The sequence below is a fragment of the Lathyrus oleraceus genome, chromosome 6, assembly GCF_024323335.1.
Source record: "Lathyrus oleraceus cultivar Zhongwan6 chromosome 6, CAAS_Psat_ZW6_1.0, whole genome shotgun sequence".
NCBI classification, from domain to species: Eukaryota; Viridiplantae; Streptophyta; class Magnoliopsida; order Fabales; family Fabaceae; genus Lathyrus; species Lathyrus oleraceus.
The window spans coordinates 70,177,906-70,205,313 of NC_066584.1; the positions used below are offsets into that span (position 1 = coordinate 70,177,906).

Genomic DNA, 27,408 nt, shown 5'->3' on the forward strand with positions numbered 1-27,408 from the left:
CCCCTCCATTAATACACTAAGGGAGGTTATTTATACCCAATACTTGGTCTTTAAAAACCTCTTCCTGGAAGACAAGTCGGTACGATCCAAGGAGACCATCAGATCTCTCAAGAATTCTATCAAAATAGTTTGGCGACAAATAGGGAAGAGTCCATCCTTGTTGGCACCCTTCCATAAAGTCCCAAATACAGACCTCAAATTTTGGGATCTCAGGTTGGACGTGGATGTTGAAAGACTCACGCCCACAGAGGACTTGAAGGAGATCCAAATAGGCCCTTCATCCCATCGGGTGATGAAGATAAGTACTTTTCTTACCGAGGAAGAAAAACACAAGCTAGTGTACCAACTCATTAAGAACTTAGACTTGTTCACATGTTCCTGCTCTGATATGCACGTGATAGACACTAAGATGAGGGTCCATCACCTTGCCATCCATCCCTCTGTCAAACCAGTAGCCTTAAGGAAATGGAATGTTGGCGAGAAGAAAAGGTATGTCATTGACGAGGGAGTAGGCAAACTATCTGATACCAGATTCATTATGGAAAAAATACCATATATGGATAGCCAATATGGTGTTGGTAAGGAAATTTAACAAGAGATGACACATGTGTGTGGACTTCACCGACCTGAGCGTCGCCTACCCCAAGTACCCATACCCACTACCAGACATTAATCTCTTATGATGAGGCCTTAGGATACAACATATTAAGCTTCATGGATGCTTATTCAAGGTATAAACAAATCTAGATGGACCCATGAATGCCCACAAAATTTCCTTCATGTTGGATCACAACAACTACTACTAAAATATCATGCCCTTCAACCTCAATAATGTTTGTTCCGCCTACCTGAGACTCATGGAGACCGTATTTTCCCACCATATTGGGTGGAACCTAGAGGTCTATATGGAAGATATGATAATAAAGACTATCAGGGGTGCACATATGCTGAAGATTTGGAGGATGTCGTACAGTCAGTAAGGAATTACAATATACGTTTGAATCCTACCAAGTGATCTTTCGGAGTTAAAGCAGGGAAGTTTACAGGGTTCATGCTAACAAAAAGAGTCATTGAAGCCAACCCGAATAAATATCAGGCCATCATCGGTATGACAAACCCCACTAAAGTCAAAGACGTGCAATACCTCACTGGTCGCCTCGCCGCTTTGTTTCGCTTCCTTTCATGTGCGGGTGACAAGGCTTTCCTTTTCTTTTCCGCCCCGAAGAAAAAATAAAGATTAGAGTGGATAGTATAATGTGAGGAGGAATTCTCAGAGGTAAAAGCCTTCCTCGCATCTCCTTCCATTCTCACTTGCCCGAGAGAGGAATAACCTTTACTCCTCTACCTCTCAGTCATAGACCAGGACATGAGCTCAATACTTATTCAGGAGACCAATAAGGCAGAAAGGCTCATGTATTTTGTTAGCAAGACGTGTAGATGTGTCGTAACACGTTATTATACTATTGAGAATCTAGTGTTATACGTCGTCATCACATAGAGAAATTTAAAACCTTACTTTCAGTGTCACAAAATCTGTGAAAACCCACTATCTTGTTCGACAGGTTATGATGAAGCCATATTTGACAGTAAATGTGGTGTTTTAGGCAGTGGAACTCTCAGAATATGAGCGTACAACATAAAAAATAGAGATTCGAGTGGACAACAGAATGTGAGGAGGTATTATCAAAGTTAAAAGCCTTCCTCACATAACCTCCCATTCTCACTCGCTCGAGAGAGGAATCACCACTACTCCTTTACCTTTTAGTCACAGACCAGGCGATGAGCTCAATACTCGACCAGGAGACCAATAAGGCAGAAAGGTATGTGTATTTCATAAGCAAGGTGTTTAGATGCGCTGAAACGCACTTTCATGAGATTGAGAAGCCGACGTTAGACGTCATCATCGCGGAGTGGAAGCTAAAGCCTTACTTTCAAAGTCACAAAATCTCTGTGAAAAACAAAAATCCTGTTCAGCAGGTCCTTAAGAAGCCAAATTTGGCAGGAAGGGTGGTGTCTTGGGCAGTGGAACTCTCAAAATATGATATCTAGTACGTCCCAAGAGGAAACATCAAATCCTAAGTTCTAGTAGATTTCATGGCAGAATTTAGCTTGCCTGTGGACGAGGAAATTCCCTCGGGGTGGGCATTATCAATTGATGGCACCTCAAACATAAAGGAAAGAGGCACAGGAGTAGTCTTAGACAGATATTACAACATACGCGTCGATCAAGCATTGAAGTTTGAATTCACAACCATCAATAACCAGGAAGAATACGAGGCCCTCAATGCTAGCATGGCTCTCGCCTTAAAAATGGGAGCCTCCAGACTAAAATCCAAAAGTGGCTCCCAATTAGTTACAAACCAAGTCTCTGGGTAGTACCAGACAAAATAACCCCAGGTGATAAAATATCTGCAAAATTTACTAAATATATCCTCTCTCTTTACTTCTTTTGAAATAAAGTATGTTCCTCATGAACAGAACTTTAGAGAAAACCTGTTGTCCAAACTCGCCACCTCGAAGATGACAAGATTTAACATAACAATGATCCAATAGACTCTCGCCTTCCCTAGCATTAAGGCCGACGAGGTTTACTCCATATAATTTGTTCCCGAGTCTAGTTGGAAGTCGCCAATAGTGCTCTACCTGCAGGCGGACGAACTCCCCTGGATGAGGGGGAAGCAAAGAGAGTCTGAAAGTATGTCACTAAGTACACCCTTTTCTCAGGAAATATTTATAAAATGAGGAGAGCGTCTTCAATGCTACGATGTTTGGGCGAGCATGAAATTGCTTTTGTACTTTACGAAGTACATAAGGGATCCTGCAATAGTCATATTGGCGGAAAAACACTCACCCATAATTTTCTAATGGAATTATACTATTAGAATACCCTGATGAAGGATAGCATCGCCTTCGTCAAGAAGTGTGCCTAGTGCCAGAGGCATGCTGACCTTCATCTCGCCCCAATCGAGCTTCTCCGATCAATGACGAAAACATGGCCTTTATACCAGTGGGGATGGATATCTTAGGTTTGTTCCCCTTGGCGTCGAGCTAGATGAAGTTCTTAAAAGTAGGTGTATATTATTTAACAAAGGGGATAGAGGCGGAAGTCGTCGCCAAAATCACGACAGGAAGGGTTTTCCGCTTCTATTAGCAGAAAATTATGTGTAGGTTTAGAATTTCCTGAGCCATTGTCTCCAACAATGGGACCCAGTTTGCCAACACTATGGTCACTGAATTTTTCTAATATTTAGGAGTACAAACAAAGTTTATATCTGTTGTACACCCGCAAGCCAATGGCTCATCCGAGTCATTGAACAAGGTAAGTTTTAAGGGAGTCAGGAAAATATCGATGATGCGAAAGGCTTAAAGGTGGAACTACTCCATGAAATATTATGGTCATATCACACCGCCCCTTACTCTACTACCAAGGAAACTTTGTTCGCCATGGTATATGGAGCAGACGTCATGCTACTTGTAGAGATTGACACACCCTCTTGGAAAGGCTCAAACTTTAATCAAGAGGTAAACAAGGAAGGATTAAAATGTGTGGAAAACTTGATTGGCAAACCGAGAGAAGTCTCCCAAGTACAATAATTCGCCACCAAGCATAGAGCCTTCAGGAGGTACAACTCCAACGTCAAGCCGAGGGAGATGCGAGAAGGTAATAATTCTCCTCACACAATAGAGAAAGCTACAACCCAATTAGGATGGGACATATCATGTATTCCAAAAGCTCTCTCATGGAGTATGCAACTTGCAGAAATTGGACGGAAAAATCTGTCCCATAACTTGGAACACTCTCCACCTTAAGTATTATTACAACTAAGATGATTTGTAATTTATTAAGAGACATCATAAGTACCTACCTATGAACAATTTCTTGAATGTTTATAAGTAGCAAGAATATTTTCTTACATTTTGTATTTTGGACTTCATGGCGAAGATCCTTTCCACCTCTTAAGTCAATATTTTGTATGCTAGACTTCACGATGAAGATTCTTATCGCATCTTAAGGAAATATTTTGTATGTTGGACTTCATGACAAAGATCATCGGCGCTTCTTAAGGAAATATTTTGTATGTTGGACTTCATGGTGAAGATCCTTGTTGCCTCTTAAGGCAATATTTTTTATGTTGGACTTCATGGTGAAGATCCTTGCTGCCTCTTACGACAATATTTTATATGTTGGACTTCATGGCAAAGATCATTGCCTCCTTTTAAGGAAATATTTTGTATGTTTGACTTCATGGTGAAGATCCTTGCTGACTCTCATGGAAATATTTTGTATGTTGGACTTTATGGTGAAGATCCTTGTTGCCTCTTAAGGAAATATTTTGTATGTGGGACTTCATGGCGAAGATCCTTCCTACCTCTTAAGGAAATATTATGCATGCTGGACATCATGGAGAAGACCATCATCACCTCTCAAGGGAATATTTTGTATGGTAGACTTCATGGTGAAAATCCTTGTCGCCCTTATAAGGTGATATTTTGAATGATGGACTTTCTGGTAAAGGTCTTTTCCACCATTCACGATAGTACAAACATGTTATCTAAATGCCTTTCCTGAGAGACTTGAATTTTCCTCAGGCAGGACCAAACATATAAATCTTGCCGATGAGGCACGACTGAAGTCTAGCCTAGGAGACTTAGTTTTATTCTTGTATAAGGGCTTGATAGAAGTCCCGCTCGAGAGGTCTAACACCTCTCTTGAGGGATTTGTAGTCTCATCATCTAGGTTACACATAACTTCGCCTGAGGGACTGAGATTCCCAGGCTATCTAAACTCCCTTCCCAAGAGACTTGGAGTTTTCTGGGGGCGATACCAAAATATAAATCTCGTCCAAGAGGCGTGAATAAAGCCTAGCCTAAGAGACTTAGTTAAAGTCTTGTTTCAGGGCTTGATAGAAGTACCACCCAAGAGGTCCAATGCCTTTCTTGAGGGACTTGTAGTCTCATCATCTTGGCTAGGTATAACTTCACTTGAGGGGCTGAGATTTCCTGGGCTATCTAAAATCCCTGCCTGAGAGACTTAGAGTTTCCTCAGGCGGGACGAAACATATAAATCTCTCCCAAGAGGTGAGACTTGTAACACCCTATTTCCTAACTCAACAAATAAATAAATAAAACACGCATATCACGAATATTATCCAAGTAATATGTTACTCAACAACAAACAACTCATAATTGAATCACATAATAATGAAACAACTCATTTAATAAGCAACAAAAAATTAAAAAATAGTCGGCGTAGAAGCCTTAACAACCAAAAGTTTGAAAAATGGTTCAATGTTAAAAACAGATGAAGATATGTAACATAAACTAAATAATATACAACTTTGTCCCCTCGTGTTACATATCAGAGTGACTCCAAATATACACTCCATCGACAAGCAACTAAAAAGGCAAAACACCGTCCTAAACCTCAAGCTCCTACATAGGTACCTGATTGACTCAATTCATGCTTGTCACGATCCCCACTCTAAACCAGACTCACAACTCAACTATATATGCATACAATACTGACTCAACAATTGGTTCTTCATACGAATCGGGTTCCAATCTCTGTGAACCCCGACCCCCACTTTATGCTCCAAGCCCTTACTCTGAGCTTGGGACAAGTCACTAGTCCCCACTATGAACTAGAAAACCTGGCTATTTCATAACATTGACATCATATGATGCATGACATATCACAATAAAATGACAACAACACAACAACGAATACAACCCCATTCTATCTATAAACTGTCACACAACGACAACAACATAACAGTGACTACAACCTCACCATGATCGTAATCAATCATTCATTCAACGTATTACGAGTAGTTCTCACCTAAACCACTCATCTCATCAATCATTAGCAAGAATGTATAATAAATCATGTAATTAAACTTGCACTTCCCAACAACAACACCACATCAAATACATACACATCACTCAATCATTTTAAATCGTCTTAACATTGATTCACCATTAAACATGTACAATAATTCACACAATTATTCATACATTCACACATTTAACACACATCCGCACATAACTCAAACATGTTATTTTATCCCACAAGGCACCACCATAATGTAGCTCTATGCGTTAGCTTTCCAACTCTTCATGGCACCTCAATCCGAGTCACGAAACTCAAGTTATGGCGATAATAGTAAGTGAACCAATCTATTACACTCAGGGACCAATCAATTACACTCAACTCCATGTTTCACTTATGTTTCACTTTTCAAAGGGAACCAATCAGTTACACTAGGTAACCAATCGATTGTTCCATGCATTTTGGCCAAATATTCCAAAATTTAATGGGACCAATCGATTACATTCCCCCAAAGCGATTGTTCTATGTGATTTTTCCAGAAAACCAGTTTCTATAGTGACGTTCAACTTCCTCATCACATACCTCTCATACTTCAAACCGGTCTCCATTATAACATTCAAAACACAAAAATTTCACATTTTATATGATCAAACATGTCAAGTATTCACTGATTAGCACAAATCTAACAATTTTATCATGAATTATTCAATATGTTCATACCCTAAAATACTCAAACTTCAACACCAAACAAAACAACAACAAACACAATTCATGGCAAAACAGAATCGTAAACATTCATCAATCATACTTATAATCAAACAATAAAGAAACACAAAATCATATTGGAGGTTAAGGTAAACCTCTCTACCCTTTCATTATTTAGGGACCCTTAATGGAGTAGTCTTCCCCTTATCTTGTAATTCCAGTAAAACCAGCAAAGCAATCTTCAATGGCCTTTTCCTTCAAGCCCTACCTCTCCACTCTTGTTTCTCTATTCCGCTCTTCTACGTACTGACAAAAAGGCTCCCATACCTTATTTCTCTATTTTTCATAATATATAACATTATAATTATTCCTCATAATTATGATTTTTATCCAACCAACCCTTCACTTCTCTCCACTCACCACTTAACTCCCTAAATTTATAAATATGACTAAATTCTTTATATTCTCTCAATTTCTAATTAATTAATTCCCACAAAACTAATTAAATAGCACAAAATACCACAAATGTCATCACCGACCAAACACGTCATAATTTAAATAAAATAATTATTTAAATAAATCACTAAATTAAATCAAATAAATAATTAAATAAATAACTAACTAAATCGGGGTGTTACACGAATGAAGTCTAGCCTAAAAGACTTAGTTTAAGTCTTGTCTGTGGGCTTGATAGAAGTCCCACCCAAAGGTATAACACGACGCCTGAGAGATTAGTAGTCTCATTAGCCAGGCTACGCATAACTTCACATGAGGGACTAAAATTTCCCAGGCTATCTAAACTCTGGGCCTGAGAGACTTGGAGTTTTCTTGGGCGGGATCAAACATATAAGTCTCATCCAAGAGGCGCGACTGAAGTCTAGTCTAAGAGACTTAGTCTATGTTTTATCTGAAGGCTTGATAGAAGTTCCTCTCGAGAGATCCAACACCTCGGTTGAGGGACTCGTAGTCTCATCAACTAGGCTACATATAACTTTGCCCGGGAGACTTGTACTCTCATCAATCAAGTTCAACGTAACCTCTTTAAGAACCCAAAATCTAGTCGATCATGTTCATCACACATATCATCGAAAAACTTAGGGCCTCACGATACTCCGTAGTTCTATGGGCTAAACAACACTTAACCATTTATCGAAGCCCTCATGCTTAAGGGACTATGTAATGTAAAAGACATGGCAAGGGCGGGAGCTTTGTAGCCCCCAAGTGGGGCGACGACCATGTGTCGTCCTCCAGGAGGTATCACCTCGCCTCAAGTACCTTCCACTAGCCTATATAGGGGAAGCGTGAGAAAAGACGTTTCTTGGGCATATAGAGAAGTTAGGATCAATATGTGGTCCACGTCTCCTTAGAAAATATGGATTCAAAAGTCCACCATGGTATGAGTGGACAATGATCCTTCCTAAGAAAACGATATGTCCAAAAGTCTCTATAAATAATTTTTCTCTAACAGGAGACAAGACAGATCCTAACTTGCGTAGAATAACCTAAGCATTATACTAAAATACATAGCCTATCTCCTCACGTGAGCAAATCCTCTAAAACTCCTGTAACATTATCATACCAGACTTCTCGCCAGCGTGTACAAGTCCTGACCACCTTAAATTATTATTAACCTATTAAGATCTATGAGTATATCCTACCATTATAAAGATACCATACACAATTGTATTTTTTAACCTGAGATTATAAAATAAATTTCTAATTTAGTATAATTTTTCTAAAAGTGATATATAATTTAAAAACTTAATGAGTATACTATTGAAAATGCACTTCTAGTGTAATTATTTTTACATTATCAACACATCACAACTATTTATAAACATAATTTAAAAAATAGTTAAAATAAAAATAAAAACAATTTTAAAATTTTAAAATTGTGATTGATTATTAATAGAAAAATTCAATACATTAATATAAACATAAATTAAATCTTTCTGCCTTCAGAGAATGATATGATTATTTTGTTTGTGGATTTTGACCATGATAAGGATTTCAAGCACAATAGATACCCATTTGATTACGAGCAATATCCCATAGCTTGCAGTCAAATTTGGGATGATAGATAGATGTAAGTAGCTAGGCCATTATTAAGACTGGTAATTGATTTTCTTTTACTCAAGGTAGTAATAATAAATTCTGAGGAGATTTCGTACTCCCTCTGTTTTATTTATGTTTCTTTTTTACATTTTTAAAAGTAATGATTAATTGAATTTATTATAGTAATAAAATGAAATTATTTATTAAAATATTTTTATTAATTATAGTTCGTTCATAAATTAAAATACAATAAATAAAATTATATTTGAAAAAAAATAAGAAATGTTAGATTGATACTTTAATGGAGCAATAGAGTTTCTTAATTAGTCCTCTATGAGTTGTTTAATTAATAACTAAATTAAGATAGTCTACTACTAATGCTACGTACCCTAGAGACTTGTACTAAAAAACGAATCAATTAAAAAAAGAAAAAATGATTAGAAATCAGTGGCAATAATATTGCAGTTCTAAAACAAATAATTTGATTCCAAAGATGATGTTGAGTTGGTGCGGAGCAAGGAAACGTACTTATTTTAAGTTGGTGGTAGGACAAGAAACATCTTTAAACAAAACCGATTTATTGATGCGCTTGACTTAAACATTTTAATTGAGAGAAAGGATCAAAATGAAATCGCCCCTAACAGAGTAATGAGATATATGGAGTTGGTCCAAACAGAACCCTTAAGAAAAATACACATTATTATTATTATTAAGATATGGAATCTTCAAGAGATCTTATTAATTATATACTTATGTAAGTTGATAAAAATGTTGAGCTCATGGCTTGGTGGTAACATAGCTGGTGTACACTAAGTATAAATACATGTATTATGTCATTGTGTAAATTCTGTAAGGTAATTCATTAAGCAAATACAATGAATTTTATCTTTTAGTATGAAATCACGAACCTATCAATTCGGATCACACAACAAGTCAAATAGTGTTGGGTGTGAGGGACTATTGGAAAAAACTTAAGTTTTACATTGGTTAAAGATAGATCCTACAAAGATTTTATATAGAGTGACATCCTTCATCTTATAAGCCAATTTTGTATGGATGAGTTAGGTCAAACTCTAATTTTATTATAGTATGATTCACCTAGTTCGATCTCTCTTGCTCTCTAACTAACTATTGTTTAGTTGTAACTAACTTTCAATTACACTCTTCACAAGTTTCAAGAATGGCTACTTCATCCTCTTCATTACTTCAGCATCTTGATTGCAGCCATGACAGAGCCTTCTCAAGATGCAACAATCGTAAGCTCAATTCAAAACTCGTAACTAATCATAGCCAATACTTTTGATATGAATTCATCATATCACTTTGGTCCAATACTTTCAATTAAAAACTATCTTCTTTTGAATCCTCGGGTCGAAAGAGGCATCCTCACTCAAAGAGTGCATAAATTAGGGGTGAATCCTCAAATTTCGCAGAAGTTCAAGACGGAGCAAGATCGTCTTGAAGGCAAAGAATCTAAAGAATATGAGTCTTGGATACTGCAAGATCAAGCTGTGTTTATATGGCTTGTTTCTACAATTTCAAAATCGAGGCTACCTCAAGTCTTTTCATGAAAGCATGCTTTTAAAGTATGAGACAAACTTCATAGATATTTCAATGCTCATATGAATGCACGAGTTCGACAACTTCGAGTTGAGTTGAAATCAAGAAAGGTAACATATCTATTATTGAATATGTTCTTAGGATTAAAGTCATTGGTCACTCCTTACTTGCTATTGGAGATGCTATCTTATAGCATGATCAGATGGATTACATCCTTGATGGTTTATTAGAGGAATGCAATCCGTTTGTAATGCAAATGTATGAGAACTATGAGTCTCTAATACTCTATAATTTTGAAGCTTTCCATTATGTCAGAAAAACTCATTTGGATAAGTTTCAACAAGATTAGTTATGTTAAATATCACTACAAATGTAGCACACACAAATCAACAAACAGGTGGTGTGCGTGAAATTTTTGCAGGTAATCAAGGCAGAGGTAACATAACTCATGTCGGAATTCGTGGTAAAGTTCGTTCGTCATATGGCAATTAACTTACATGTCAATTATGTGGGAAGTATGGCCATGTTGTTGCTGATTGTTGGCATATGTTTGATGAAACATTTGCATCTATGCATGCTCAGTCCAACTTATCAAAATTTCAGAGTGCAAAAATTGACAAACATTAAGCATCCACACCAGACTCTCAAGTCATAGCCATGATGGCCACTACACATGAGTATTCCTTACGTGTTGAACTTGAAAAGCAAACTTGGTTTACTGATTCAGGTGCCTCCCAACACCTTAATCCTCACGCTCATTTCTTACACATCAAGAAACCTTATGCAGGTCATAATCGAGTTTGTGCAGCTAATGATCAGTCTTTACCACTTAATTACGCATGGTCATCCTATGTGCTTTCCGAGTCTTTACCACTTCATCTTATGTTATTACATATGTAAGAAACCTATAACTAGCTCTTTGTGGCATTATAGGTTTGATCATGCTCACTTTCATGCTATTGGACTTACCTTGAAACATTTTAATATGAATATCTCTAATAAAGGAAACATTGTGTTTTGTAAATCATATTGTTTGGGAAAATCTCATAGAATACACACTCTCTTGACATCTACTATACATATTAATCCCTTTGAAGTTGTTCATACTGGTCTTTGGGACCCTTCACCTCACCTTTCTAGTTTTGGCTTCCACTACTATATTTCATTTGTAGACGCTTACACCAAATATACATGGATCTATTTATTGAAACAGAAGTCAGAGGAACTTCATGCCTTTAAACTTTTTCTCACCTTTGTCAATATTCAGTTTTATACCATTATAAAAGCTTTACAATCAGATTATGGGGGAGAATTTAGGACTTTTACTAAATATATATTTGAATTAGGCATCTCACATATACTAACTTGTCCTCACACCTCTCACTAAAATGTGACTATTGAACATAAACATAGAAATATTGTTGAAATTGGGTTTACCATGTTATTTCCCTAATCCATTCCTCTTGAATTATGGGACTATAACTTTGTCGAATTTATGTACATAATAATCAATAGGATCCTAACTGTTGGCTTAACCAAGTTCCATTCTCATTTTCATGCCTTGTGTCATAAACTGCCCAACTATAAGTCCATTAAGGTTTTTGGTTGTGCTTGCTTTCCCTTCACAAGATCCTACAACAAGCACAAACTTGAATATAGGAGTCAAAAGTGCGTGTATTTAGGAGTGACATCTTTGCATAAAGACTTTAAGTGTCTCAACAAGTTTTATAAAGTGTCCATCTATAACGATCTTGTGTTTAATGAGCATCATTTTGCATTTCTTGTTATGTTTCAAACCAACATTACTTGTACAAGCCAACATTCATATGGACCTAAGTTAATTGCCTTTCCTCAGTTATCTACTAAACACACTCCTAACATAACTGCCACAACACATATGGTCACTGACTCAATTCCTCAAGTAGTGCGAGATAATATGTCACCTAGCAGTCCTACTCAAGTGTCTCAATCTCTTATTCAGTCTAGCCCTAATTCCACGCCCTCTTAAACTAAACATGATGGCCCCCTCTTTACGGAACATCTTCCATACCTATAACTAGTGGTTATGGACCACATGTCCTTACTAATACAAAGTGGTCTGATATGTCTCTCTTACCATCCACACACAACTCTACAGATCCATAAAATTTGTATACTAATAATCATCTCATGTTAACAAGAGCGACCATTCCAAATGAAAAACCTTTTCATCACATGTTAAACCTCAAAATGTCAAGCAAACACTGTCTCAACATGAGTGACACCGAGTTATGCAAGTAAAGTATGATGCTCGCTTAGCCAACCAAACTTGGACTTTAATTACTCTTGCACCGCATGAAAAGAATGCAAATGGGTCTTCAAAGTAACCTCTTATTGCTAGATCAAGTGCAAAGGCAGAGTATCGTGCCTTAACACACACAACCTCATAACTGCTTTGGTTAGAGTCTTTTTTCTCACTAAGGTAGCAATCCTTTTCGTACTCTCCACACTTCTTTGTGAGAACCTTAGTGTTGTGCTTATATTCCATAATCTGATACTTTATGCATGTACGAAACTTATTGAGTAGACATAAATTTTGCAAGGGAGAAGGTAAAAGCTAAGAAGATGAATATCTATCGTGTTCCAGCTACTCTTACAAAGCCATTGGCACGTCATCTATTCATGATCTTCGCACCAAGCTCAAAGTAGCTTCTTACCTCCCTCTTTGACCTAGTGGAAAAGTTTTAGAAGAAGTGCACCAAAACATAGCTCTAGCGGTATGCGTAGTAGTATAGCAAAAGTTCAAAAGCAACTCGTAGACACTAACTAGTATAAATACATGTACCATGTAATTCAGTAAGCAAAATGCAATGCAGTTCATCTCTTTCATTAGATATGAATTATTGCTATTTCATTCAAGTTACTATTTTTTAAAAAATTTTATTTGATTGGTGACAAAATTTTAAATTATTATTTATTTTATATTAAACCATGCACTCTACTAAATAGTGCACTTTATTGTTAAATAACAATTTAATAAACAATTAATTTAATTTTTAAAATTATTTTTTTGTCAATTTAATCCATAAATTATTAAAATTAATTTTAAAAAATTATAAATTATTTTTATTTAATTATGTAGCCTCTCATAAATTTAACCAGATATCAAATAATTGAACGAAAGAATAATTAATAAACTCCGTAGTTAATTCTAATCGTTTAACTATAGATGATTTATTTTTTTAATATTAAATGCTTAGATAATTTCAATACAAACTTATTATATTGCTTTGATAATTTTAATACTAATTTTTATAAAGGACATTTTCGAGAATACAGTTTTTAATTAGATTGTAAAACAATTTCAATTAGTTATTTTTCAATATTTGTAAAATTAGTTAATATTGCTTATAATGAATACCATACTATAGTACTATAGTTGAAAAAAGTTTGAAAGTGATGAAAAATAAGAAAATGTTAGTGTTACAACTTTAGGTCAATAAAATGATTGTTGACAAGGACCTTAAGACTTAAAGAGTGAGTAAACTTCAAAAATGGATTGAAAAAATTTAGAGGGCTGAAAAGATAAGAATGCATTTCCACTATATGATATGATGTTGTTGGCCACATTAGTTGACACTACTCATAACTCAATTGGATTCTTCCATTTCCTCATTATTTCATTACCTTTGTCCTTATGAAGGGTCGTTATTTGTTAATGTTATGCAAAACTTAAATTAACCCTTCATAGTGTTGGGAAATAGATTCTCTACCAATGGTTAGTAGATATTAGCTATTCATCAAAATTAAGCAATTCAGATTTTGAAATTGGAGTTAATTAAAACTACAACATGAATATATGAAATTATATGATGACTAAGAATTAGAGTCCTGGTGAGTAGTTGTGTTCTCATGACTCCTTGTTAAAGAAATTGTATTTATATTATTATAATATAATGATACAATTATATTATAATAATATAAATACAATTTCTTTATATTATTATAATATCCTTGAATGACAGCTGAGAGCAGTACTTGTGTAAGAATACTAAAAATGAAGAATTTAAAAGAAAAAACTAATTTAGTACCTTGTAAATATATGGTTTATACTTTTTTATATTTGTTTATTACTTTTCACATTTATTATTATTAATTTTCTTTTGCATATTCACACAATTTTACTTATATTTTGTTAATATAATTGTGTCTATATAACATATTTTATACATTTTTATTGACTTTTTTTTCTCTCAATCTCTCCTATTCAATTCTACATTTATTCTAATTGTACTTTTATCCAAATTTAAGAATGATTTCAAATTTGTAACATTTAAATAACCATTTCTAAATTTGGCTTGGAAATCAAAATTAATAAATCAACCATTGTTTAAATGTAATTTTTCTATTATATATATTAAATTTTTTTTATCAATACTTCTCAATTAAGTTAGCATTAAGGGGTTTTGCTTCAAATAAGACACTTATGTGGTAAGGGATTTTAAGGAGAAAGGAAATAGGATAGGAAGAGAGATTTTTTTTTTAATTTTATATATATATATATATATATATATATATATATATATATATATATATATATATATATATATATATATATATATATATATATATATATATATATATATATATATATATATAAACAAAAAGAGGGGGAGAAGAGAAGAGAAGTGAGTTATTTTAATTAAAAATATATTTGGGTTTCAAAGGGAGAAGAATTTTATAAATAATTTATATTTAAATTTTTATAATTTTATATAATTTTGATATGATATTTAAAGGTGAAAATTTTATAATTCTTTTATAGTAAATTTTTTAATATTAAATAATTAAAAAAGTTATAACTTAATATATAATATTAAAAAAGTATTTTTTATATAATATTTTATATATATATATATATATATATATATATATATATATATATATATATATATATATATTTATATATAATTTTATATAAAAAATAAAATACATAATTAAAAAAAAACAAAAACAAATAAGCATAAAAATAAAAATTAAAAAAGTGTAAGGATTATAATTTATATTAAATATAATTTTTTTTAAAAAAATTGAAAAGAAAAAACAATTATAGTAACTTGATAAAAACAATAGAGAAAAATCACCAAAAAAAAAGAAACAATAATACGAAAAATAATCATTTAAAAAATTAAAATATATGAAATGAAATTTTAGAAAATATAATAATCTTTTAAATATAAAAATCCATATTTTCTGTCTCCCTTCAGAAAAATAAAAATGTATTTTACATAAATTTTGCTTCATCCTCCCGTATAAAATTTAAATCAAATTTCTCAATTTATCCCGAACTAGCGTCCAGACGGACACAGTCTGTCCGCTTTTTTAATGCACATCATTGAAAATATAAGTGATATTTTTTATTTAAATATAATTTTTTCAAAATACAGCATGTGAAAGTTATTAGTAGGAAGTTACGTAGAAGTTAATAATAGTGATTTTATTGGAAGTTATTAGGTAAATTACACAATAAAATAAAAGTAAAAATGATAAAAAAATAGGCTACAACAAAATAAAGTATTCTCTTTATATATTGGTATAGATTATAGATAAAACACACAAATTAATGACAGGCTAATAGTTCCATTCCATTAACATTTTCTATAGAATTGGTTTAAACTACACCTTTCTTGCTAAAATGCGCCTTATCATGGTTACTTTACATACCAATTTGCGACTATAAAATGACTCGTTCTCTCCCAAATTTCCAACCGCTGTCAAACACATTCACACACACTCTCTACTATACTGCCGAAAGCATAAAAGCCAAAAACACAACAGTGGTTTTTCTTTTCATTTTCTTGACAAATGTAGCTCAAAGGTTATAAATTTTACGCTTTCAGTCTTTTAACCTCCAAATAAAGCCTTCAACTTTGCATTTTCTTTCCCCTTTTACTCACTTAACGCTTTCATTCACGATTCTCATTTGGGTTCATCCATGTCTTCGGATATAAGCTAAAAAAAAACTGTCTTTTTAAACCCCATGAAAACCTGCAATTTCAATTCTTGTGTTAGTTTTATTAGTTCTATTTGTTGTTGCAACTGTGAATCCTTCTAGAAGCTTCTGAAGCATTGGAGTTGGAAGGTTGGGTGGGAGGAAGTGGGAGCTGTGATGGGTAGGGATAGGTTGTTGTTGGCGACGGTCGGACCGCCATTAAAACGGCGAGCAGGGTTGAGAAGGAAACAAGCTGGAAGAGGGTCTTATAGAGGAAGCTAAAGCAAAGGTGGTGGTGTGGGAGTTGAAGGGTTTTTTGTTGTTGCTGTTTTTGTTGTTGGTTTCTTTTTTTGGGTGGTGAGGGAAGAGAGTGATTAATAATAATAATAACCCTTCATTCAGAGGGTGCCAAAGTTTTGGTTTTTGTGGAAGAAGATGGGTACCAATTTACATCAACTACTAAGAAGTCTCTGTTTGGATACTGATTGGAAGTATGCTATCTTTTGGAAGCTACGACAACACTGTGCTAGGATGTACGGTTTGTGTTTCCATTTTCTTATTTGTCTTTGTCTTTCAGTTTTTTTGTGTTCAAGTTATTTGTATTGTCCCTAGCTTTTCCATCTTTATAGTGGTTTCTTGGTCATTTGCTTAAAGCATATGTTATCTGATTTGGTTAAGGAAAATTAGTTTGTCCTACAAACATCTTGTTTGGGGATTATAACATTTCTGTTTAGTCAGAGTGCAATATTTTACTATTAAGAGTCCTAAGTGGATGTTTGGTTTCACGTTAGTAGCACCAAGAATTGATTCTGGTTATGTAGAATTGAATTTGATATGTTTGATTGCTCTTGATTATTATTGATTATGCTTTCCGGAATTGATTCTACTTGAATCAATTCTAAACGTGATTTTTACATTAAAAAAAATTATTGTGAAACTCACTTTAGCAGAAATTTATCTAGACATAAATCACTTAATCTTCAACTCACTTTTAGTCGGAATCAATCTTACATGATCAATTCTCTCAAAATCATTTTTTCTTCATCGCAGAACCAAACACACATGACTTTAAAATAGGTTTATAAGTGAGAGACATTTCTCACCTTACAAGCTGGTTTTATAGGATTGAGTTAGATCCGTTTCAAATTTTAAGATGATATCAGAGCCTATATGAGAACTGTTGGGTCACTCGACGTAAGGCGACTTGGGTCACACTCTAGATATCTAGTCTTACACATAAGTTTGTTGAGGGTTGCATTTGTTAAGTTGTTAGATTTTGGCATGTACTTAGACTGATGGGTTCAACTTCATATGTCTTCCCTTAAAATGTTTTCTTGGCGTGGCAATTGCCTGCAGGATCTTGAAATGGGAGGATGTTTACTATGACAATCTTGATAATTGTGATTCTTCACAAAGTATGCACTGCCAGAAAAACTTGGATCAGATCTGTGGCGGAAACTTTTCAAACGACCCTCTAGGATTATCTGTCGCAAAGATGTCGTATCATGTATATTCCTTAGGGGAAGGGTACGAATAAACTAATGAACCCTTACGAAGTTTAAGAGTAAATTTATCTTTTGTATAATGCTTAGCCTAATTTCATGTTTCTACAGTATTGTTGGACAAGTAGCTGTTAATGGAAATCATCAATGGATCTTTGCAGATAATCTAGTTACATGTTCCGGCCCATCTTTTAAGGTGAGTGTCCTTCTCCTTCATTGACGCCACTTGCATTTTCTCTATGCGGCATGCCTAAAGATTTGAAGGCATGTAATTGGTATTGGATATGTGTGAAGTATTATGTATATTTATTTACCTAATCTTTTAACTATTCTCATTCCATTCCCTTTCTTTCTTTTAATTTTAGCTTGCTGAAGAATGGCAATCTCAGTTTTCTGCTGGAGTTAGGGTAAGTTTTCTTTGCTTGTTATAAATATAATTTATTAATCAAAGTAACATAGTTAGACATAAATTTATCTCGGCTTTGATAAATGGGTTGTTGATTAATGAAGAAGACAAAGTTTGATATATGGCTCTTGAATCTGGACTTTTGGTGTAATCTATGCTAGAAAGTTAAAGCTTCCCTTGTAGAACATGATTCATTTGCAATCAGATTTTTCATTAACAGAGCTTTGTTTCACATTGCAGACAATTGTTGTTGTAGCTGTAGTCCCACTTGGAGTTGTTCAACTCGGCTCTTTAAATAAAGTATGATGACTATACTCTTCTCCTTGTCCCTTTTTTTCGTCTAAATTTCATACTTTCTGTGTATGTGGCGAAATTTTATGCAGAAGTCCATCTGCTAGCAAAACTTTACGATTCGCTCCTTTTCTGTCATCCCTGAATGCAGGTTAGTGAAGACATGGGGTTAGTAACACATATCAGAAGTCTCTTTTTGTCTACTCGTGATCAAACATCAGGTTACCTTCCTAGTCAAATCCAAACTGTGAAACATGACACGCAGAAAACCATGATGGGTGAAACATCGGATAGGTTAATGCCCTTTCAATGTCCTGGGAAGAACTACTCACCTCCTGCTGTTTATCAGAAAACGACTGTTGATGCCAGGCACGGAGGGCTTGAAATTTACAGTGATCAAAGTTCCGTTTTGCTTCAGTCAATGTCAAATATGATGACTGCAGAGAATCGGAAACTAGAAGGGGTGAGGCCTTCAAACGAAAGGAAGTGTGAAGGGAACAACAATAGCTTCAAAGATACTAGTTTGAAATCAGACAAAAACGTCTCATCGGTTTTTCACAATTCAGTTATGGATAGTAATTGTAATAGTGCCAATGTTTTAATAAGTCCATACGTTAGAGATGATACTGAGATGTCAACGATTCAGACTGAGTCTTATTACGAGGATATCTCATACGCGTTGAAATTTCCTGCTGGCTATGAGCTACACGAAGCACTTGGACCAGGTTTTCTGAAAGAGAGTAAATATTTTGACTGGGCAGTACAGGGAAATCAAGACGGTAAAGATGCTGAGATGTCGGACGAGTTTAGCTGCAGCCAGTTGACTTGTGAATCTCGTCCGGAGCATCTTTTGGAAGCAGTGGTGACCAACGTTTGCCATAGTAATAATATTGTTGATAACGAGTTATCATTTTCTACATCAGTTCACGATGCAACGGTCTCTGGAAGAAATCCCGAAGTTCCTATTCTTAATGTTGGCACTATTAATTCAGAAGGCTATTCAATCGATCAACCATCTCACGTTAAAGAGAAAAACCATAATCGGAGTTTGAGTTCATCAGGAATATGCGGTGTGATATCCCCCAAAAGCTTTTCTTCTGCGTGTCCTAGTTCGTGTAGTAACCAGTTTGAGAGGTCTTCTGAACCATCTAAAAACAGCAAAAAGAGGGCTAGGCCCGGGGAGAGTTGTAGGCCTAGACCAAGGGACAGACAACTGATCCAAGACCGTATTAAGGAGTTACGAGAGCTGGTGCCAAATGGAGCAAAGGTATCTCGTGTTAATATTTATTTTCTAATCTTGTCTCGTTACCATAGACTTTGGTTTCGTAATGGCTGTCGACTTGTAGTTCTGATTTACGTGGCTGAAGTTTTATTTTAACTTTTAACAGTGCAGTATTGATTCACTTTTGGAGTGCACAATAAAGCATATGCTCTTTCTCCAAAGCATAACTAAGCATGCTGACAAGCTACATAAAACAAAGACAAAGGTAAGGTCTGACCTTTGATATTGTAGCGTATTATATTATCTCCTTTTTTTCTTAATATTGCGTGCAATTGTGCAGTTGCATGATCACATGGAAAAAGACATTCATGGATCGTCTGGTTATCAACAGGGTTCAAGTTGGGCAATGGAGGTAGGAGGTCATCTGAAGGTTCATTCAATATTAGTAGAAAATCTTAGCAAGAACGGGCAGATGCTTGTTGAGGTACGAGTTTAAAATTACAACCTGTATGCCGATCACACACACACACACACGCTTATACACTGAGTACTTATCCTTTGTGCTAATTTTGACTCATGCTGCAGATGCTTTGTGAAGAGTGCAGCCATTTTCTTGAGATAGCAGAAGCCATGAGAAGCTTGGGCCTGAAAATTTTGAACGGCATAACTGAAGCTCGTGGTGAGAAGACATGCGTATCTTTTGTGGTTGAGGTAGGATCAGAAGATAGATTCATTTCATACTCAGTTAATCTAGCTTGTCACACCATTATTGTTTCTGTAGCAATAACATAGAATTAATGCGACGAATTATCTGTCGCAGGGACAAAACAACAGAAATCTACATAGATTGGATATCCTGTGGCCCCTTGTTCAATTATTGCAGTCAAAGAGCACAATGAATGCATGATAAATGTTTCATTCTTGGAAAGCTCCATTTTGATACCAATTTCATGAAGGAGGATACAAGTGTGCGAATTCTCCATTATTCTGTCTTTTTAGTGTTCAACTTGGATTGTATATGTTTTATCATATGTGTAAAGTGTTTGAAACTAAAAATACTTACTATGTTCCAACCTTTGTGTTTACCAAGTGTTGAGTGAGTTAAAGACTATAATAATTTGTTTCACTGTTTTTAACTTATGTAATGTACACTTTTTTTACAGATTATATCAATATATAAATTATGGAGAGTACTTTAAACATGAATCAATTATTTTGGTGTTAACAAAAGATAAATTTCTTAGAATGAAACAAAACAGACTAAAAATGTTACCAAGAATTATTTCAGAAAAAGTTATAGCCTAAAACAAGGGAGGGTTTTATGTCCATCAAGCCCTTTGGATCTGAAGCGAGTGAGATATTCAGTAATATCAGTTTCTCTATATTTTGGCGGATTTTCATCGGACGTAAACTCCTCTATCGGTCGATATCTTCGACACGCGTCGGGGTACACGTGGCAAGCAGACGATGCCCTTGGTCCAACACTTCCTGCAAGTACTCTATGCTCAACACTTTTGAACTTGTCATTGCTGATAAGCTACACAAGAAAATGACAAGTTCAAAACAAAAATGAAAGATTTAAAGGAATCAGATGAAAATGTTGGTTACCTGCATGAAGTCACCTATGTTTGCCACTAATCCTCCATGAATTGGAGTAATATCAAGCCAATGATTTTGATGGAGAACTTGGAGTCCACCAATGGTGTCTTGGAGGAGAATTGTGAGGGATGATGGATCTGAATGCTTTGTAGTACCAAATGTTAATTCTGGTTGTGGACAAGGAGGGTAATAGTGACACCCCACTATTTCACTTTTCATGCATTCTATATTTGCAAGATAGTCCTTCTTTAACCCCAATGCCTCCGACAGTAATTCTGATAATATTTCCTTTAGTTTTAGAACATGTTCCATGTATTTGCTCACTGCTTCCCTGTTGGAAAAAAAATTTAAGCACTTGGTAACTTTAATTTGATTCTAATAGACATCAATCTTAACTTTTTTGAGATCCTGTTACAAAACATCCTGGGTTTCTATTTAATCGTGGTTTAATTACGACAAATCTATTATGCGCCCTATTCAATCAAAATCATAAAAAAGTTGAGGCCTTCGAATTAAATTGAAGTTATAATAACTGAATTGTTATGTTTGATCAGTGAACCGAACTATGTGGTACAAACTGATCTAGAATTGAGCCAAATAGCAAATAAACCAAACCATGAAATTAAAATAACCGATCCGTTATGTTTGATTAGTAAATCGAATTATGTGGCACAAACAATTCTAGAACCGAACCAAATGACATAAATCCAACCGAAACTGAAATCAAACCAAAACTCAAAATGATAAATGTTTTGGTATGGTTCAGAATTTCAAATCAGTATATCAAATCAATAACTTTGGTTCGGTTCGATTCACAATAAATTGAAATGATTAGGTTCAATTTGAAAGATCATTTACTATAATTTGATTCGGTTCGGTTCGACTGAACTGTACCATGAATAACCCTAATTATAGACCACCTTACACTCCCGCGAAACATATCAATATAATAAGATGCTTCTTACCTGCACACTAGAGGGTATGCTTGTTGATCAAGAGGACCATCTTGAAAATCAAACAATATGGTATCCCTCCAATTAGCTGCTTTAGCAACAAGAAGATCACCGTTACAAAAGTATCTAACTTTCATCTTATGATCACGTGAGTACCACTCTCTCTTCACTTCCTTATCTTGCTCATGAAACTCTTTTATAACCTTCAACATGTCATCCATAACATTAACTGGAACATCATGATTCACCATTTGGAAGAAACCCCATGTTTCTGATGCTTTCTTAATCTCACTGATTATCTCTAACCTTCTACACTTTTCATGTCCTGTGAAATCTATCACAGGTACTTGAAATAAGCATGAAGAAGTTGCATCATAGTTTGGAAGAGTCTCTTGTGGATGGATCAAGAATCTTGGAAGGTTGATAATACCAGAGTCTATTAGTCCTTTCACTCCTGCTTTTGTTTCATCAAATTCTTGAACTTCTTTGGCTCTATTGTAGCTATCTTCATCACTTAACAGAACCACTTCTTTCATTATTGTAGACATAGTCTCTTGATTATTAGATAGTTAGTGAGAAAGGGTTTGTTTCAAAATTGAGACTTGGTGGATATTAAATGGAGAATGGTACAAGATGCCAACCTTGAACGTAGAAAAAAAACAAATTAAAGGAAAACTTGACACCAATATGCTTATATATATACTTTCTCCGGCCTTATTTATAAGCAAAAGTCTTTTAATTTCTTTTAATTTTTTTGACTTTAATATAAATAAATGTCAACAAATCTAGGTACATTTAATGCCTTTATTCCTAAAATATCCTTGCATTAATTACTTTATTGTTACTAGAAGACAATTTAATTAAGGGTATATTAATAATTATGTTGTCTCTCTCACATAAAATCAAGAAACTTAAATACACTTAAGTATATTTCTTAATAAGTGTAAAACTTGTCTTTTTTGCTTATAAATCAGGCCGGAGTAGTATTATCTTTATGAATACATATATCTATTTAGAAAAACAAATGAGCACATATATCTTGGCCGCCAAAAGACCTGCGGATATCAACATCTGACTACAATCCAACACCCTAGGTTTTGTTTGTGAAAGGAATGAATAAACTGTAACCTCGGGCTCCCCGTCAGTATCATTATTCCAAAGGAAAGATTGGACGAATCACTCGAGGGACACAGTCTCCATCCGACCATGATTCCAAACCCGATGGAAGTCGACCGGCAAGGCATAACACCTCAGACACATCCAACAAAGGTCATCCGTCACCGAAATGGAAGACCTCTTCCTCCAGACCAGTCGACGATCAAGCCACCTGGACAACACATTCGAGGGTCAGCGATCACTATAAACATGCGGCTGGCCGCAATATTTAATTAATGTATTTGTAAATTTATTGTCTGGTTGCAATAACCGACTACAACAACCAATTCCCTACGTGTGTTGTCAGAGGCGCTTTGCACGTTTGACTACAATAAACAAATACCCATTTGTCAAAGATTACAAACATTTATGTGTATCTAGCACACCCCCCCTTTGGATCTAGCCAATACAAGGGACGTGAGTGGTGGATCCCGGAGGTGTCCACCTCGATCCGAGATTTTACCTCAGGGACACGGGAAAGGATAACCGCATCTAACTGGTCTCATGCAAAATAATTACAGGTGCAGTTTAAAGCATAACCACATTTAGCCGATCTTATGTCTCACAGTTGAGAATTTAGAGTATGGTTGTGCCAAGTCGGATCAACATTTTAATGTTATAAACACAATTTAAAGGTCGATCACATCAAGTCGAACCGACACATTATCAACATGAGCACATTTCAATTATGGTCGCATGTAGTCGAGTCAACATTTTACCAATAAAACACTTACATCTTAACACAACATACCCGTGAATAAAGTAGCCAAACATGGCCTCACGAAAAACTTAAGGCTATTGAAGTTTTATGCTTATATTGTTTATTGCTCTTTGTAGCAAACAAAATCTATAACTTACAGGGATCAAAATTGAACCCTGACGCTCCTCGACTCTCACTCAGGTGAAAATTATGATTAAAATGAGCATGATATGAAATCAAAAGCACAAGCATGCAATAAGGTAATAATATGGTTAATATTGTTTACAAGCCGAGGTGCAAAGCCCGACAAAACCTTACAGGAACAAGTGAAGAATAAAAAAAAGACATAAAAATAATAAGGTCTTCAAATGTCAGCGCCATCTCCGACATCTTCTCCAGGAACGGCTTGGAAGGGATCCAGTTGGCCGGACAAAATCCTCGCGTCTACTCCAACATTTGATCCCAAACCTGTTACAAAGATTCCATAACCCGATGAAGGGACTCTTGATATTTCCTCCGAGTAGCAGTCAGGTCTTACTCGAGACCTTTCAAACTTTAGCCCGACCATCCTTCTTTTGTTGGAGAGCTTTCCGAATCCGCTTCGGAATCAAGGCACGCGTGAACCATATCTTTAGAAGATTTCTTCTAATGTTTCTCTCCCTCAGCAAGAGAAGCCTTCAACTCCGCTATCTAGGCAACCAAAGCCGACGGAGAACCGTATCGCTTTACCTCCTCATGTAAATAGTCAGCAAGCTCAGCCTTTTCCTACAACTCAACCTTCCTCATCAACCTTGGAATTCTCCCGCTCAAGGGCCTCTCATTTTTCCTTCAATTCAAAATTCTATATATAAAGTTCCCCAGAATAGAACACATCATCCTAGCCGGTGACTACCATTGAAACCAAAGATTCGAGCCTGAACAAGGTGTGAGAAGCATCCGCAAAAGGCCATGTCTGTTAGTCATAGATAAGTTCCAAATAAAAGGTAGGTCCTTAGTGGGTACGACAACAACAAATTCTTCTAGGGTGTGGGTACCCGAGAGGGAAGAATGGAAGGAGTCAGAAGAAAAGAGTAAAATCCTCTAACTCAACATTATCCGATACCCTCTTTAACAGAAGTGGACCGACAGTCATCCTGATTGCTCTTGATAGTAGAAAGGGATGGTGAAAGCTCACGAACAGAGAGGTCGACAGCCGCGACAGTCAGTTGGTCCACCTCAGCAGTTGTACCTAGGATACTAGTCACAACTGTCATCGGGGAAGTTATTATCACCGGTGTCTGAACCACCTGTGCAAGAGTGGCAACAACAATGGAAGTCTCTACCACTTGACCCGATGAGTCAGTCGTAAGACCCTGATCCTTGGAAAGCACGAGAAGTTTCTGCAACCAACTCATATTATCTACAAGATACAAGTTACACTTGTTAAAAGAAAGAGATGCGTGAGGTGCCCCTGGTCTCCATCCACACCAAAGAGTTGTTGTCTCTCTGCATGATCGGGTGCACTAAGGATTGCATATGTGTCAATCTGTTTCTTCTTTCGCTGAGAATGAGGAACTTCGCTAGGACTAAATCCTTCTTCATACCAAACACACAAACCCTCTTTCATTTTTACCTCCTCGGAAGATATACGACTTAACCTGGTGTGGTAAGAAGAAAGAGTATAACGGAAGTTAAATATAGACGAGTACTACAAAAAGCCAGTCTTACAAGAGCGAGCACATCCCACTATGGCCAAAGACGAATAGAAAATAAAGTGAGACTCAAGAGTAAGAAGTTTCACTAGTATGAAGCGTTTGAGAAAATTACCCTATTCATTTGTAAAAGAGTCGAACCAAGGAACCCGGGGGAGAAAGAAGACCAATCCCTGATCTCGGGCATCATCTTGAGAGGTGTGTGCCACGTAAAAGAGGTCGAAAAGAGTTCTAGAGAGGGTTTTCGAGATTTATGCTCGACACAAAGTTAGAACTGATTCATGTAAGCCAAGCTCTAGGATGAAGCTACGAGGGGGAATCTCTCAGGCGGTCCATCACAACCATCTCGAAATCAGATAAGGGCAAGCACACCCTTAATCGGGTGAAGAGGAATTCGTATAGAGGAACTGAGTAGTCCTTAAAAGAAATGCATATCCTCTTCTTCATATCTTTTGAAAGAATTGACAAGTATGATGGGTCGTCGACCATAATATCAACATTGGCTATAGCAGCAACAATCTCCAAAGTGGAAGGAATCTCTAACACTTTAGCAACCACCTAATAGTATTTGTTGGCGTTACTTGGTCTGACTAGCCGAAGACCATTTTGGCCAGTTCATTAGCTTTAAAGTGATCATCGGGTTTGATCCAAGATACACCAGTAGATTTTCCTCGGTCTTCCAAATGAATCACAATTTTAGCATCCCTAGGCTCGTGACGGATCATCCTCTAACAATGTCGAACAAAGCCACCGACATGTTCCCTCCTTTTCTTGGCAGCTTCTATTTCTCCCTCGGTCAAGACAGAAAGGAGGCATTGATTTCTTGATAGGATTCCCACCCCTACCAGCTTTCCTTGAAAATGGAACCTCTAAAGAATCACTGAGAGAAGCTCTTTCAAAAAAGGAGTCCCCAAACACTCCTCCCATTTCAGAGTCATCAATCAGAGAGATGATCACCGATTTAAAATCCCCATTGACATAAGAAATGGAATACAATTCAGATTTCATTCCCCTTTTCAAAGAAGAAGAAATACTACCTTTTGAATCATTCTATATGAAAATAGAGTTATCACTAATTTTAACAAGAAGACAATAAATACTTGAAGAAAAAAGTTTGAGTTGGAAGAAGGTTCCCTGAAGTGTGAGTTCAAAAGCAGTGAAATGAATGAGAAAGTTGAAAGTTGAAGCTAGGAAACTTTGAATACATGATGCAATTACTTTAGGAAAACGCTTTCAAAGAAGAGGGAAAAACTCAAAGGAAATAAGGGAAAGTCAATCTAAAAGGTTGTGAAATTTTCTCCAAAAATCTTCTACCCTTATGTAGGCAAATGAAGTTGAACAGATCAGACTGAAAGTAAGAATCGAGTGCAGATCAACGATCAGATTCCCCCTTGAAAACACAACCAAACTCAAGTGCACACAGTAGACAGCGTCACACTATTCTCTACTTTCTCAGGTCACACATCCAAAGAAGAACGGTCAAACGTTTCAATGGTGGAACTGCATTTAATGCTCATGTTCCCTCCCCATCACTCTTTGGCAAAACCAAAGCAATGCATGCATGTCGATGCATGTACAACTATTCCTGAAGGTCGACCACGACTGCTAAAAGACTCTCCCAACATCCAGAATGCCTGACGAGTCTTGAGGGCAACTCTTCTGGACCGGGCGAAGGTCCAATAAGATCATGCCCACTCCATTGAACCTAAGGTATAAATACAGTTCTAAGGGGGTTTCAGGTACACAATTTCTAATATTCACTTTCATT

At 35.8% G+C, this 27,408-nt stretch overlaps 2 protein-coding genes across 3 annotated transcripts; one reads left to right on the forward strand and one right to left on the reverse strand.

Annotated features, from left to right (window-relative positions):
* The first annotated feature begins 15,882 nt into the window (after nt 1-15,882).
* On the forward strand, nt 15,883-20,682 carry LOC127092123 (transcription factor EMB1444). 2 transcript variants are annotated; one of them, XM_051030937.1, is made up of 10 exons: nt 15,883-16,654; nt 17,478-17,648; nt 17,735-17,819; nt 17,989-18,030; nt 18,270-18,329; nt 18,472-19,587; nt 19,709-19,807; nt 19,934-20,026; nt 20,128-20,253; nt 20,363-20,682. In XM_051030937.1, exons 1-10 carry the CDS (start codon nt 16,557-16,559, stop codon nt 20,447-20,449), a joined length of 1,977 nt encoding a protein of 658 aa, XP_050886894.1. In that variant the 5' UTR covers nt 15,883-16,556; the 3' UTR covers nt 20,450-20,682. The 2 variants fall into 2 exon arrangements, with proteins under 2 accessions (XP_050886894.1, XP_050886893.1); XM_051030936.1 differs by having other exon boundaries at nt 15,884-16,654; nt 19,883-20,026.
* Nucleotides 20,640-22,740, reverse strand: LOC127092124 (1-aminocyclopropane-1-carboxylate oxidase homolog 1). The gene is made up of 3 exons (XM_051030938.1): nt 22,107-22,740; nt 21,151-21,472; nt 20,640-21,079 (listed from the first exon to the last, which is right to left on the reverse strand). The coding sequence occupies exons 1-3, from the start codon at nt 22,640-22,642 to the stop codon at nt 20,837-20,839; spliced, it is 1,101 nt and encodes a 366-aa protein (XP_050886895.1). The 5' UTR covers nt 22,643-22,740; the 3' UTR covers nt 20,640-20,836.
* Between the last annotated feature and the right edge of the window lie 4,668 nt (nt 22,741-27,408).